General features: G+C 53.2%; 1 protein-coding gene across 1 annotated transcript in view; it reads left to right on the plus strand.

Moving 5' to 3' along the window:
• CFAP57 (cilia and flagella associated protein 57) overlaps window positions 1-15263 on the plus strand; it is a 378308-nt gene that overhangs the window by 300190 nt on the left and 62855 nt on the right. Inside the window, exon 16 of the mRNA XM_086952180.1 lies at window positions 12802-12975. Coding sequence (XP_086808306.1) covers window positions 12802-12975 — 174 coding nt within the window. The remainder of the gene's footprint in view (window positions 1-12801; window positions 12976-15263) is intronic.

The raw sequence follows: 15263 nt of genomic DNA on the forward strand, positions 1-15263 counted from the left end.
TCCCCGAGACCGCGCCACTCTGAAGCGGCGGACGTGGGTGGTTTCCACAAACTGGTGGACAGGGCTGCAAGGCGGTTTCACATGACGGTGGAATCCGCGGAAACGGAATGCTTCCTCCATGATTTCAAGGAGCACACACAGAAATCGACCAAGTCTATTCCTCTGATAGACTTTCTATGGGAACAGGGCAAGAAGCTGATGCTCACGCCTGCCTCGGTGCCGGCGGTGGTTCCGCGCCTGGACAAAAAATATAAGGCCCCGAACTCCGCACCTGCCTGCCTGACCGGCCACCCCAAACCGGACTCGGTTGTCACTCAGGCGGCCCAAAAACAATCCCGAAACCCCTCCTCGCCGCTGTCCGCGCCCCCGGACAAGGATGGAAGGAAGCTGGACACCATAGGCAAGAGGTTCTCCACCACATCCGCCATGTCCATCAAGGTGGCAAACTCCATCGCCCTCCTGGGCCGCTACAACCGCCAGCTGTGGGAAGACATAGCTCCCTACCTGCAAGGCCTGCCGGCCACGGTCCAGGACGAGGTGAAAGCTCTTCTGGCGGAAGGACAAAACTCCGCGGCTGAAATTATCGACTGCGCCATCGACGCAGCAATGACGGGATTCCGCCAGTTGGCCGGGGCTGCCGTGCTCCGCCGCCAGGGCTGGCTGAAGGCGACGTCTTTTCGGCAGGAAGTCCAATCTAAGGTGCTGGATATGCCGTTCGATGGGCAATTCCTCTTTGGGGAGAAGATAGACGAGGCACTCCAGGCCATCAAAAAAGACACCGACACGGCGAGGGCTCTGGGCTCCCTCCAGTCCCGGAACCAATCCTTTCGGGGAGGCCGCTCCAGAGGTCAGTACTCCTACAGAGGTTCCTACCAAAATCGGTCGTCCTATTCCTATGGCAACAGGAACCAACCCCAGCAGAAACAACAGTCCCGACAGTCATCCTATGGGAGATCGTCCTTCAGAGGCAAATCCGCCAAGAAGGGCGCTGGCGGCCGCCAGTGACCACTTACTCCAGCCAGTCCCACCACCGTCTCAATCCTTTCGAATTGGGGGAAAACTGACCCACTTCCTCCACAATTGGCGAAAAATCACTACGGATCGGTGGGTACTACAAATAATTCAATTTGGACATTCCCTCGAACTGGTCAACACCCCTCCCAACACCCCTCCGCTGAAGCGTGCTCACAGACACCTGCACCTCCTTCTCCAGGAAGTCTCTGCCATGTTGGTCAAAGGAGCCATCGAAAAGGTCCCGGACTCCCAGAAAGGGAAGGGTTTTTATTCCCACTTCTTCCTGGTCCAACAGAAAGGGGACAAGTGGAGGCCGATCTTAGACCTCCGGGCGCTCAACGCCTTCCTAAGGAGTCAATCCTTCCGGATGGTCACAATCCAGGAGATCCTAGGAGCACGGGAAAGAGGCGACTCGATGGTCTCCCTGGACTTACAGGACGCCTACTACCATGTCCCCATCCTCGTCAGGCACAGGAAATACCTAAGGTTCGAAATAGCGGGCAGACATTACCAGTTCAAGGTCTTGCCGTTTGGCCTCAAATCTGCCCCACGTATCTTCACAAAGTGCTTGGCGCCCGTGGCTGCCTTCCTGCGACAAAGGGGTCACCAGGTGTTCCCCTACCTGGACGACTGGCTGGTGAAGGCTCCTTCCCCGGAGGACGCGCTGGCTTCCTTCAACGCCTGCAGCGCTCTTTTCCAACAGCTGGGTCTGACGATCAACCTCAAAAAATCATGCACTACTCCGTCAACGAGGATCACCTTCCTGGGGGCAACCCTGGACACGGAGCGTGCGAAGGCTTTTCCCTCAGAGGACAGGATCTGCAAAGTACTGTCTCTGGCCGCGGCGGTGGCCAAGAAGCCTCGCATCAAGGTCCGGACGTTCACCTCCTTGCTAGGGATGATGTCCTCATGCATTCTCCTCGTACCGCACTGCAGGCTCCGCATGCGCCCCCTACAGGAAGCGTTGGCGAGACAATGGAAACAGTGTTCAGGCTCATTCGACGACATTCTCACAATCACGCCGGCCATCATAAAGGCCCTGCTATGGTGGAGAAACAGGACTCACCTGACGGCCGGATTGCCGTTCCTCCTGCCGCCGGCACCACTGGTCATCACGACCGATGCCTCACTGGAAGGCTGGGGCGCAGTACTGTTAGACCTTCGAGTCAGCGGCAAATGGGACGCCCAGGAGACACAACTACACATCAACCTCCTGGAGCTGAGGGCAGTGTACCTGGCTCTACAGGCCTTCCTGCCACGCATCGGCTCTTCCCCTGTGCTCGTCAAAACAGACAACACCACGACGATGCACTACCTGAACAAACAAGGGGGAACGCGATCTCTCTCTCTCTCACGAGAATCGCAAAAAATCTGGAACTGGTTGGTGGCGCACGGCCTCTCCCTCAAGGCGGAGTACGTTCCAGGGAAGGAGAACACTATCGCGGACGCCCTCAGCAGGCAGACCTCTCTCTCCCACGAATGGGAGCTCAACGGCGACACGGTGGCCCACGTCTTCTCACAATGGGGCACCCCGAGGATAGATCTCTTCGCGACGGCAGAGAACACCAAATGCCGAAGCTACGCAAGCTGGCATCCCCAACGGGGGTCGCTGGGAAATGCTTTTTCCATCGGCTGGTCCAGCGTGTTTGCGTACGCTTTTCCGCCGTTCCCGATGATACCGAGGCTCCTCCGGAAGATGAGGACGGAACCGTGCACGCTGATACTGATTGCTCCGTACTGGCCGAGACAACATTGGTTCTCGGATCTTCTTCGCCTATCCATCAGGCCCCCGATTCACCTGCGACAACTCCCGAACCTCTTGACAATGTCCGGAGGCCAGGTACACCACCCGAACCTCCGTTCGCTCAACTTATCGGCTTGGCTCCTGAGCACCGTGAGTTCGGGGAGCTAGACATACCGCAGGACTGCAGGGAGGTACTGGCCAAAGCGAGAGCGAGCAGCACGACCAAGACCTACTCGCTGAAGTGGAAGAGGTTCTGCGTGTGGTGTTCGGAACAAGACTTACACCCGCTCCGGGTCACCCCAGTCCAGCTGCTACCGTACCTACTGCACCTGGCTCAATCGGGACTGGCTCACGCCTCCATTAAGGTTCATCTGGCTGCGATTTCTAGGTTCACCAGGACCCCATCGGGACCCTCCCTCTGGTCCAGTCGACTGGTAAAGCAATTTCTAAAAGGACTTTACAGATCCTTTCCGAGGCCTCGGAAAGTTCCTCCAACCTGGCAGTTGAACTTGGTGCTAAACCAATTAATGAAACACCCATTCGAGCCCATACACCGGGCATCGCTCAAGCATCTCTCCTGGAAAACGGCTCTCCTGCTAGCCCTGACGTCGGCCAGAAGGGTCAGCGAACTTCAGGCGCTGTCCATTCAGGAACCGTATCTCCAATTCAGGCACGACCGAGTGGTACTCAGGCCCAACCCTAAATTCATTCCTAAAGTGCCGTCAGACTTTCATCTGAACGAACCAATTGTCCTCAAGTCGTTCTTTCCGGACCCTTCCACGGCAGCGGAAAGGGCGCTGCATTCCCTGGACATTAAAAGGTGTCTCAAATTCTACTTGGACAGGACCAAAGACGTCAGGAAGTCTTCTCAACTCTTTGTAGCCTACAGCAACCCGCGCATGGGGTTGCCCTTGACAAAACAGAGCATCTCACGCTGGATTTCTTCAGCGATTGCTTTCTGCCATGATCAGGCCGGACGGCCTTTGACAGACCGAGTGGCTGCCCACTCGACCAGAGCGATGTCAACGTCAGCGGCGCTCTTCGCTGGAGTGACGATCCTGGACATCTGCCGAGCGGCGACATGGAAGTCCCCGCATACCTTCTCCAGGCACTACTGCCTGGACATCGAACTGCAGAAGGACGCTGCAGTGGGACAAGCGGTGCTGCGCCATCTCTTCCAATAAGGTGAGCCTTACCTCGTCCCGCCATCCAGGTATGCACATTCTTAATGGTTTTCTCTGCTATATGCATGAATATATATTACCATGTTTTCTCTCAGGTTGCCTGTACTTTCTATAGGCCTACTGTATGTGAGAATGTGCCTTACCACTATGCATGTATAACTGCTGGCTACTCTGATTCAGGCATGTGAATCTATGAAAGACACCCAAATACTGGATAAGAAATGCGTTACTTACCTGTAACAGCAGTTATCCAGTATTGGTGTCTTTCATAGATTCACATGCAACCCTCCCGCCTCCCCGGTAAGGACTCACGTACCTCTAGGTCTACATTGCGACACCCTAGCTGGGTGCGTACGAAAATCTGAGGGACGGAGGCTCCTCCCGGGAAGGTTCTAGAAGGAGGTCGGAGCTGATTGGCTAACGATGAGAGTTCGGTCCTTTTACATAAGGACGTGGAAAGGCCCCATAAGGGGAGGCCCTTCGGCCTATATTCTCTATGTATGTCCTTAGGACATTACTTTTTTATGTACCGGAGGCTCCCGTCTCGGCGACGGGGAATGATTCAGGCATGTGAATCTATGAAAGACACCAATACTGGATAACTGCTGTTACAGGTAAGTAACGCATTTCTTGCCATACCTGTAAACAGGTGGGCCATTACAAAAGTGATGCCAAGTGCCCTAAAAATAGCAATAAGGAAAACATCCCCCCAAGTAACACTCCCAGACCTCCTGTTACCACTAGTGGTAATCCCCCAGGTGGTGGGAGTGCCCCCAAGAATGTGGTGGGCATTACTTTGGGCAATCAGGAGGACTATGGCCTAGCCAGGTTCCCTGACCACACTCTTGTCTGTGAGACTGGCATGGGGTTTGCCAACTTCACTACTGGACCCCACATTTTGGGAAAGTATAGACAAGAAGTTTTAGTGAATGGTCAGAAAGTTGAGGCATTCAGAGACACAGGGGCCAGCCTCACCATGGTGAGTGACCATCTGGTCTCCTCTGCTCACCTGACCCCTGGTTTTACTTATCAGGTGACAGACATTCATGGAGTGAAGAGAAGGCATCCCATGGCAGTAGTCAAGCTCAGTTGGGGTAATGTCACAGGGCCCATGAGAGTGGCAGTGACAGATAACCTACCTGTAGATTGCTTACTGGGGAATGACCTGGAACTCTCAGCATGGGCTGAGGTGGAGCAGGAAACTCACTCCAGAATGATAGGCCTATCCAGACAGGTTAGTGGGGCAGTAATAGCTACAGCCCCAGTCCAAGCACCATTCCTCCCTGAAAAGGTTGGAAGGGCAGTGGTAGCCACTGCCCAGGCTCAGACAGACTTTCCAGAACAGGATAGGAGGGCTGTGACAGTCACAGCCCAAACACAGACTGAGTGCCCTCCTGAAAAGGTTGGCAAGGTTGAAATGGTCTCAGCCTCTACTCAAACAGATAGTGAGGTTGTGAAGCCTGAAACAATGGATCACTCCACTCAAACAGAGAGCATTGAGGAGGAAGAAGAGTCTTCCCCCTCCCAGACACTAGGTGAGAGCCAGCCTCCTCAGGGAACTGACTCTACCCCTGTTGAAGGAACTGCCCCAGAGGTAGTCAGGCCTAGCCTGGCAGAGCCCCTGATGACAGTGGACCCTTCCCAGGTGGGACCCAGTCTGGAGCAGGTAGCCTGCACCTCTCTACCCTGTCTCAGTCAGCCCAGGGCTGAAGAGATTAGGGAGGCCAGTGGTGGACCCAAAAGGGCCCCCTGTCCAAAAGAACCCCTTAATCAGCAGATTAGGATCACTGAAGCTGGTAGACCTAGCCAAGTGAAAATAGAACAGACTCCTGAGGGATCCCCCTTAAAAGTAGTTAGGGAACTCCCACAGCTGGACACTGTTGGGCACAGCCAAACATGGGGCCTAAAAACCCCAGACCTGACCTGTCCCTCCAGTAAGCCAAACAGAGGGACTCAGCCTCCCGCTTTAGGTAGCCAGAGGCTGACCCTGAGAGCTCAGTGCATCTCAGCTAAAGAAAGGAAGGCACACATGATGAATGGTGATTGGAGGAAGTTGAGCCCAAAGGTAGAGGAGCCTCACTTCAGTACTCCATCCCAGCATCAGCCTTCTTCTTTCCCAAGACACACCAGAGACAGAGATTCCCTATGGTGGAGACCCTCAGATACCCTTAGGGTGAGGGGTTGCCTAGTGGACCATGACACAGGGGGAAACCAAGCCAGAGCTGGTCCTTCCTTATATGGCCACTTAGGTAATAGAGGCTTACCTGGACAAGGATAGCCTTATCTCCTTTCATTTGGGGGGGGGTTGTGTAGGAAGGTACATCCTGACTATGGTTGCCCCCAACTTTTTGCCCTGTGTTTTAGCTGGTTTTGGACATAGTCGACCTGGGACCCTGCCAATCAGGACCCCAGGCCTACTGCTCTCTCTTTAAAATGGATTCTATGTACCCTAGGTGCATTTACCAATTGGTACTGGGCCACCTTATCAGACCCCGTAACGCAGGGCATAGGTGTACCCAGGGCCGCCAGGGGCTGAAGCATGTATTATGCCACCCCTGGCTGGCCTCCTAAATTTGACACAACTGGCTGCACGACAGCTGGGGCGAAGACGTGTAACCACCCTTCGCTTTAGGTATAGTAGCTCTATATCTAACCATACAATGGACACCCGAGTTCCTATCAGTCACTCCTATGGCAGGCCTTAACAATCCTGAAGGCAGAGTGCGTGGGCTCGTGTGAGCTAGGTTCAGGCCCGAGCCGAGCCCGGTTGCAGCTTGCGGAATCAAGACCCAATGGCTGTTCCATGATAACGCGTACCATATCGGTAACTCCGGTGTCGCGTTATCAAGGCATGTCGAGTAAGGTGTCATACGAATCGGGGTGCTGCCCTCTCACCAATTCTGGCGATGAGGTTAGCATTCCACCCTTCTAGAGGGCACGACATGTACGTAACTGTGAACCCCGGTTAAAGTTAACTGAAGCCTCAGCTCCACAAAATGGATGCTGCCACCACAGACACGAGTCTGACCTCCTGCTGCTGGGAGTCCTTCCAGCGAGGAGCGCTTGGACAAAGGGTTTCCTGTCGAGGGCGGTGTTCGCACCGTCCCAGACAGGGTTTGTGTATTCTGGGTAGGTAGGGCTTTGGCGAGAAGGTGACTGCGGAGTGGCACCCCGGTGCTCACTACGCATCTGCCGGTTAGAACCAGCTCCAGGGGCGACAGCCCTGGCCTGGGGAAAGTCCGGCAGGGGAGAGGGGTGTAACTACCCCCCTTCCTGGTCCCACCCTTAGGGCAGGACCTAGTCATGTACCCACCCCTTTCTTTAGAATAAAGGCCGGAGCGGGGACCCTTCCAAATTAGATCATCTTTGATTCAAGAACTACTTTCTACGAAAGGACATTCAAGACTCTTCTCAAGATTTCTCCCTTGTGACTAAGGAGTAGTCACCCTGCATCAGCGGGCACCACCTAAGAACTCTGCGGTTTGCTGTAAGTCCTTCCTCAAGGAATCCGACGGCCCAGCTCGACGAGAACCGGCTTCCCTGGCACCTCTGACCTCTACCCACGTCATCAGCTCAGCTGTGATCTGTGGGTGCGACGAGACCTCGAGGGACCGGCCATCATCAGAACCTGCACGCTCTTAAAACCAGCACGACCATCGAGGTAACTCTCTGGTGAGTGCTCTGGGGTCCGAGAAGCCCGACCCTGAGCCGCTCCAGCACCGAAGTGCAGCCCCCCGGCATCTCCACGATCTGCGTGGGGCCCTTCTGCTCGCTGCTCAGCACGTTGTCTGGTCACTAGCCGCTGGCTGGTGCCCTTCCTTGACGACGACCGACAATCAACACTGCTGGTCTGGTTGCTCCAGACTGGCCCTTGCTTCCATCTTTGCGAGAAGCACCCCGGACCCTCCTGGTCCACTCAAGACGCCATCTTAGGCCCACCACGTGGCCCTGAGATCTGCCAAGGCTTGTTGCCCCATCCTGGGCCCAGCGACGCCGACAGCATCATCCTTCGTGGGACAGCTCGCACCTCCACCGTGGTCGCCGACAACGCCTCCTGGTCCGTGAGACTGCAGAGCCTAGCGTCGCCCACTCACCTGGTCGAGGTGACGGCCAACCGGTGCCCTCCTGGTACCCTCTAACTACTGGCTAGTAGTACGAACTTGGTCCCCTCTGCTTTCAGGTATCAACATTCTCTGATCCAGGCTTGGATCTCTACGAACTATTCAGCACTGGTCGCCGGCCAGCAACTCCATTTCTTCCGGCTCCTGGCTCGTCAGCGAAGACCCCGACGCCTGTAAGACTTGTGCAGCCGCAGCCCTCGTGGCTAGGTAACTCGGCATTTCGGTGCCTGCATAGCCTCTTTACTCTAGGGTCCTGAGTCCCTCGCTTCCGATTTGCCTTATCGGGTCCGCCCGAGACCTTAAACTTTCCGTGTCCTCGGACACTTGTTTTAATTGTGCACTTGAAGTATTTGCTAAAGATTTGGTAAGGTGCCTTTGGGTGCATTGTGGCTGCTGGTATTACAGCGTGCTGCGCTAGCATTATTTTAAAAATTTCCCGTTTTTGTATTTTGGTTCGAATTATTTTGTTTTGCCTTGCTTTTAACTTCCATTGTGCTCTGGCCCTATACTTGCACTATAATTGTGCCCCCACCGCGTTTTGGACGGATTATTTCACCTTCTGGTTGCCTGCTTGTGGCGCCGGTCGCCATCTTGGGGGGGGACTTCTCAATCACGCGCCACTTGCCTGAGCGTTCTAGCGCTCTGCAGGAGTTCAGGTGAGCTCCTATTTAAGGCGAGCATTTCCGCTGCTCTGCCTTTGGTAAGGTGCCTTTGGGTGCATTGTGGCTGCTGGTATTACAGCGCGCTGCGCTAGCATTATTTTAAAAATTTCCCGTTTTTGTATTTTGGTTCGAATTATTTTGTTTTGCCTTGCTTTTAACTTCCATTGTGCTCTGGCCCTATACTTGCACTATAATTGTGCCCCCACCGCGTTTTGGACGGATTATTTCACCTTCTGGTTGCCTGCTTGTGGCGCCGGTCGCCATCTTGGGGGGGGACTTCTCAATCACGCGCCACTTGCCTGAGCGTCTAGCGCTCTGCAGGAGTTCAGGTGAGCTCCTATTTAAAGCTCACCTTACTCGCGCAGCGGTGACGCGCAGCGGTAGCGCCTGACTCGCGCCGGAGTCAAGCCAGAGTCCTGCCCGTCTGCGCCCGTCAGCGTCCCGGAGGCGTTTTGGCGGCGGGCGGGGCCTTGGCTACCGAGACTGAGCTCTCTGGGCGCCCTGTCGATGCGGTACTCTTCTATGGAGCTGCGCTCCTTGCATGTCAGGGAGTGCTGCTGCCGCACTGTTTTTCCGGCCCGCCATAGGGGCAAGCTGCGATGTCCGGGTTGTGGCTGGCATCCTACCCGGGTCCTGTCATCTACTCCGCCTATTGACATCGCTGGCGCGGAGTACGCCTGTATGCTGTTAAACACCAGGTCGGCTAGCTGCCATGCGCAACACATCTTTGAGCTCCTCGAGACTGAGAGGCCACTCTGCCTTATGTTGACGGAGACCTGGTGGGGCGAAGCGTCTAATCCCGATGTGGCTATGGCCATTCCGCCCGATTATGATGTCTTCAGGAAGGACAGAGCAAAGGGCAGGGGTGGCGGGGTCGCATTGGTGGTAAAGAAGGGCACATCTTGTACCATCTTGCCCACTGAGGACATCCGCGGCTCTGAATCGCTGGCTTTTTCTATCGCGCTAGCGCCGCACCAATCAGTGAAGGGACTGCTAGTTTACCGCCCCCCCGGTCCGCTTGGGACGTTCTTTGCTGACCTTGATTTGGTGGTGGCGGGTCTAGCCCTGAGAGCAGAACACTGCTTAGTGGCTGGGGACTTTAACATCCGGATGGATGATCCATCGGACCCCGCCACTATTAAGCTCTTGGAGGCGATGACGCCGCTGGGCCTGACCCCACATCTACAGGGTCCGACCCACGAGAAGGGGCATACCCTAGACCAGGTTTTCTCGACTTCTCCGCTGGTAGTGAAAGAGATTCTCCCGGTCCTGTGGTCGGATCATTGGCTTGCCAAATTTGTAATCAGTGGCAAGGTTAGGGCGTTGAACCCTGTCCCACAGCAGAGGGGACGAGCCTGTAGAGCATTTAGCAGGGTGACCCCTGAGATGCTAGCCCAGGCTGCTGTGACTCACCCTTGCCCTCTGTCTGGCGAGTTAGAAAGCGACTTGGAGGCCCTGCAAAAGTGGCTGACGGAGAGGCTGAATGACCTGGCCCCTGTTCTACCCCCCCGCCCGACATCTAAGCGGGTCTCGGCCCCTTGGTTTACCTCGGCTCTGTGGGCTACGCGGCAGCAGTGCAAGGTAGCCGAAAGGGCCTGGCGGGCACATTACGACAGCAAGGACAGGTCTGCCTATAAGGCTGCGGTTAAAGCTTACCACCGCGACATCCGCCTCGAAAAGAAAGCCTATTTCGCGGGGAGAATCGAAGCAGCTTCGAACTCCAGTAAGGAGATTTTTACTATCGTTCGAGAATTCATCTCACCCCGGACCACCGTCTCGGAAGAGGGCCCTGTAGAATCCTGGGCAGCAGATCTGGCGTGCTTTTTTACAGGCAAGATCAAACTCATCCAGGACTCCTTTCCTTCGAGTGGACCGGTCACGCTGCCGGTGCCAGAGGCGGGTATGCCCCCCCCAGTCATGCAGGGCGCCATATTGGCTGAGTTTCCATCTCTGCCAGCCTCCGCCTCCCTTGCGCTCATGGGCAATTTAAAATCTGGGTCTCCGCTTGACCCCTGCCCAGCTAAGCTTCTGGGTAAATTGGCGGAGGTGGTTAATCCGCTGGCTCACCCTCTTCTCAACCTTTCGTTGAGTTCGGGAGAGGTGCCGCCATCATGGAAGCAGGCAATGGTCATCCCGTTGCTTAAAAAGCCGGGACTTGACCCGAAAGCCCCAGCCAATTACAGGCCTATCTCGCTGCTGCCGGCTTTTGTAAAAATCTTGGAAAAGCACGTTCAGTCGGTGCTCACCAATTTTTTGGAGTCTCATGAGATCTTGCACGACTCCCAGTCAGGCTTCCGCTCAAACCGCAGCACCGAGACCGCGCTCCTTGAGGTTTCGGAAACCATCAAAGGGGTGCTTGATTCCGTGGGCAAAGTCATGCTGGTGTTGTTGGACCTGTCGGCGGCCTTTGACACCGTCCCCCATGAGGGCCTGCTCGCAAGACTCTTTGAGATTGGCCTGCGGGGGACGGTGCTCAAATGGTTTTCTTCCTTCTTGGCCGGCCGCCGGCAAACGATCTGGACATCATCTGACACCGCTGTAATGCCGCCTTTGGGAGTCGGGGTCCCTCAGGGCTCTATTTTGAGCCCGACCCTCTTTAATATCTATATGACCCCTTTGGCGGCGGTGGCGGAGTCTTTTGGTGCCCGGATCGTGTCGTATGCCGACGACACTCAGCTCCTCTTCTCATGTGAGAGGGGGGCTGACTTTGACGGGGAGAGTATCCAGAATTGCCTTGGGGCTGTGTTCGCATGGTTCCAACTGCACAGCCTCAAGTGCAATTCCGATAAATCGGAGGTTCTCTTCTTCGGGTGCGATTCGGAGCCCTGCTGGCAGGCCTGGTGGCCCATCGACATGTTCCCTCCGTCCGGCTCTTCTCCCATGGCTAAAAACCTTGGGGTCAAGATGGACAAGGGGCTGACGATGAAAGCCCAGATTCTGGGGGTAACCGGCACCTGTTTCGGCCTGCTAAAAATGTTGCGGAAGTTTCTGCCTCTCTTGTCCGAGGATCACAAGAGGCTGACGGTGCAGGCCCTGATAGGCTCCAGGTTGGATTATGCCAACAGTCTGTACCTGGGCCTGCCAGAGTATTTGCTGCAGAGGCTTCAAGTGGCACAGAACGCGGCGGCCAGGGCCATCTTTGGCCTAAGTAGACGCACCAGCGCCTCTGGGTTGTTGGTGACGCTACACTGGCTACCCATCCGCAAACGGATTGCCTTTAAGGCTCTGACCTTGGCCTATAAAGCTCTCCATGCGGTGGGAGCCAAACATCTTCAAAAGAGACTCACTTTCTACCATCCTACTCGCGCGTTGAGGTCGGAATCTTTACTTCTTGCGGCTGTTCCGCGTGTGAAGAGGGCTCGCCTAGGCGGCCGCTCCTTGAGTCTGCTGGCCCCACAGATGTGGAATTCCTTACCGCTCCCTTTGCGGGGGGCGACTACTCTTCTTGATTTTAGGAAAGGCCTCAAAACCTGGCTGTTTTCTCAATAGGTTTGCCTGTAGCCCTGTTTCTTTTGTGGACTTTTGAACTGTTTTTATCTGTGTTGTGTTATTTTGAAACCTGTTTCACCTTACCTAAAGCGCCGGGATTCTCTTTTTGAGTAACCGTTGCGCTATACAAAAAAATAAATAACATAACATAACATAACATAACATAACAGATTTGGTTTGTGCTTAGTACCCTGTCCTCATAAAGAGTACAGGGCTGTTGTGATTCTTAATAAATATACTGTTTATTTTCATAACACTTGTGTGGTGTCCTTTCACTGGATGTTCAAGGGGTACATGTGTGGTAAACAGCTGGCTTAACGCGCCCTCTCGAGTCTTTAGCCTTAGACTGCTCGTATCCACGCTACTAGGATAGCTGGTCTATAGGTTGACTTACAACCAAACACCATAAGGGTCGTTGGAACGATACATAGCGGTCGCTAGAATAGCGAACGTTGCATATCGGGCCAACTTCTCACACCACCTTCAAAGTTTCATGGGTATTTCTTCATCCTCCACTCCCCTAAGATCCCCTTTGCTGGTATTGTACATACCCTTCTTACAGTCACTTCTCTTGCTCACCTCTCCAGGCCAATGACGATGCCAGGCAGCAGCTTCGAGAGTACGAGGAGACCAAGAAGCAAATCGAAGAGGATGGAGATCGAGAGATTCAGGACATGAAAATAAAGTATGAGCGGCTGCTGAGAGATGAGAGGGAGACCAACCTGCGGCTGAAAGGCGAGACTGGCATCATGAGAAAGAAGGTACCGTATAGAGCGGGGGCATTGAATGTGGTATACTGCTGCAGGGGTTTGAGTCCAAATTGTGGATGAAGGCTGCGTCTGTAATCATGAGGGAGAGGGTACCCAATAGAACGGTGGGATTGAACGTGTATATTGTGGGAAGGGTCAGAGTCCAACTTGGAACTGAAGGGCGAGACTGGCATGATGAGGAAAATGGTACCCAAAAGAATTGGGACAATGGATGAGGTATATTGTAGGAGAAGTGTGAGTCCAACCTGTGGTTGATGGGGAGGCAGACATCATGAGGAACAAGGGGCATGAGATGTCATGAACTATGAGACAGTTGGTACTCAAGGATGAGTGGGGCTGGGGGTGTTTTCATAATAAGAAGGTACCTGTCCGAAAGGGGCACATGAGATGGGGCAGTGTGGGATGTGTGTGAGTCCAACATTTCGCTCAAGGGCAAGACCAGCTTAATGAGTAACAAGGTACCAGTCCGAATGGGGGGCGTGGGATGGGTATATTATGGCACGGATGCTCATGCAAACTAAAGCTGAAGAGGAATCTGGTATTACGAGGAAGAAGGCACCAGCTAAAATGGCGGTATAGAATGAGGTATACTGAGGGTTCCTGCAGCAGAAGGAAACTGACATAATGAGGAAAAAAGTACCCATCAGAATAGGGGCATAGAATTGACACATCCTGCAATTAGTGGGAGTCCAACTAGTGACTGACAGGAAGACTGACTTCATGAGAAAAAGTTGCATTCAATGTTGTATAAGAGACCATCACCATGAGGAAAGGGTAAACATCAGAGCAGGGGCATGGGATGGGGCATTGTACTGTAATTGTAATTACATTGCATGTATATAGTGGTTACTATCCCTGACGAGGTGTTGAAGCGCTTTATGGTGGGTAGCACCTTACTCCCCAACCCAAGGTTAGCGGTTAATCGACTGGTATTGGTTATTGTTGTACATTGTTATTGGCGTTAGTCATCTGCTCTCAGGAGACTGGACCATTTCCTCCACTTTCTTGTGGCAGATGAAGTAAATTGGAGTTAAGTGTGAGTTTCAAGCAAGTGATAACATTGGACAAGTAGTTAGCCTAGAGGAGGATTACACTTTGTTAGTTTGAATGGAGAGGTTACACAGAAAGAGAGTTTGATGGGTGATGAGTAAACCTTTGATAAGTAGATAGGCTAGGAGAGGATAGAGATTAGACTGTGTGGACTGGTTACATAGAGGGAGAGGAGAGCGAAATGAGGCAGGCAACAGAGTAAACTGCATTCCGAGGCAGTAAAGGTAGGCAGAAGATGGAGTGCAAGGAGAAGATCATTCAGTAGAAAGGAAGGAGAGGGAAAAATAACTAGCCGTACATTTAAATTAAAGTCGATTATCATGCTGGGTTTTTGGAATATGGCAGAGGTAGGATTTCGGAGATAGGATGCAATCTGAGAATGAAGGAAATGAGGAAAAGAAAGATTGATGGTTGTTAACTTTGGGCAGTTGTATTTGTTGTTGCATTTTCGGTTGTTCCATTGGCTGTTGATAGTGATGAAACACATTTTTAGGTAGCATCACTATTGAATTTTTTGTTGTTGATTTTTTTGACTTTCTACTTGACGATTTGATAAGAGGTGACAAGTTATGCGGTATATCCGAATAGCTGCCCATGCCACATGGGTTGCATGTTTCTAGGGTGATGCGATTTTCCCTGATACTAGTAAGTGATTGTTTGTATTGACATTCTGCTGGTTTGGCTCTTTTTAGCTCTTTGACGGCTCTGAAAGAGCATCTGTCATTAGGCAAAGAGGCCAGGAATTGAGATCATGTAGACTCTGTTGGATCACATTGCGGATAACCAGCTCCTCTCCTTTTTTCAGACTCTTAACTGATTCTCATTCACTCCTATTTTTGCAGGTAGGGAATTCCACACTTTTCCCACTTGAGTGGAGAAAGAAGCACCACCAATGGTGTTCGTGTAAGCAGAGGTTACTAAAACGCAGTGTCAGCCTGAAACACAGACTCCTTAATTGGGAGTGTTTGGTGATTTTTGCTTGAATTAAGTTTGGTCCTGTGACATCTACAGCCCATAGGATGATACACCATAGCTTGAATAAGGACATTCTTGGACTTGGGAGCCAGTGGACAGCCATCAGGACTGTAGAGGTGTGGATTATACATGTACATTTGGAAGTAACCTTACTGCAGAGTTTTGGATTCTTTGCAGCCTCCTCGTAGTTGAGGGTGGAATGCTGTGGTATCGCCGTTGGCATAGTCAAGTTTGGAGAGGATGAACAATGGAAT

This window comes from Lissotriton vulgaris, chromosome 1_1 (genome assembly GCF_964263255.1).
Source record: "Lissotriton vulgaris chromosome 1_1, aLisVul1.2, whole genome shotgun sequence".
NCBI classification, from domain to species: domain Eukaryota; kingdom Metazoa; phylum Chordata; class Amphibia; order Caudata; family Salamandridae; genus Lissotriton; species Lissotriton vulgaris.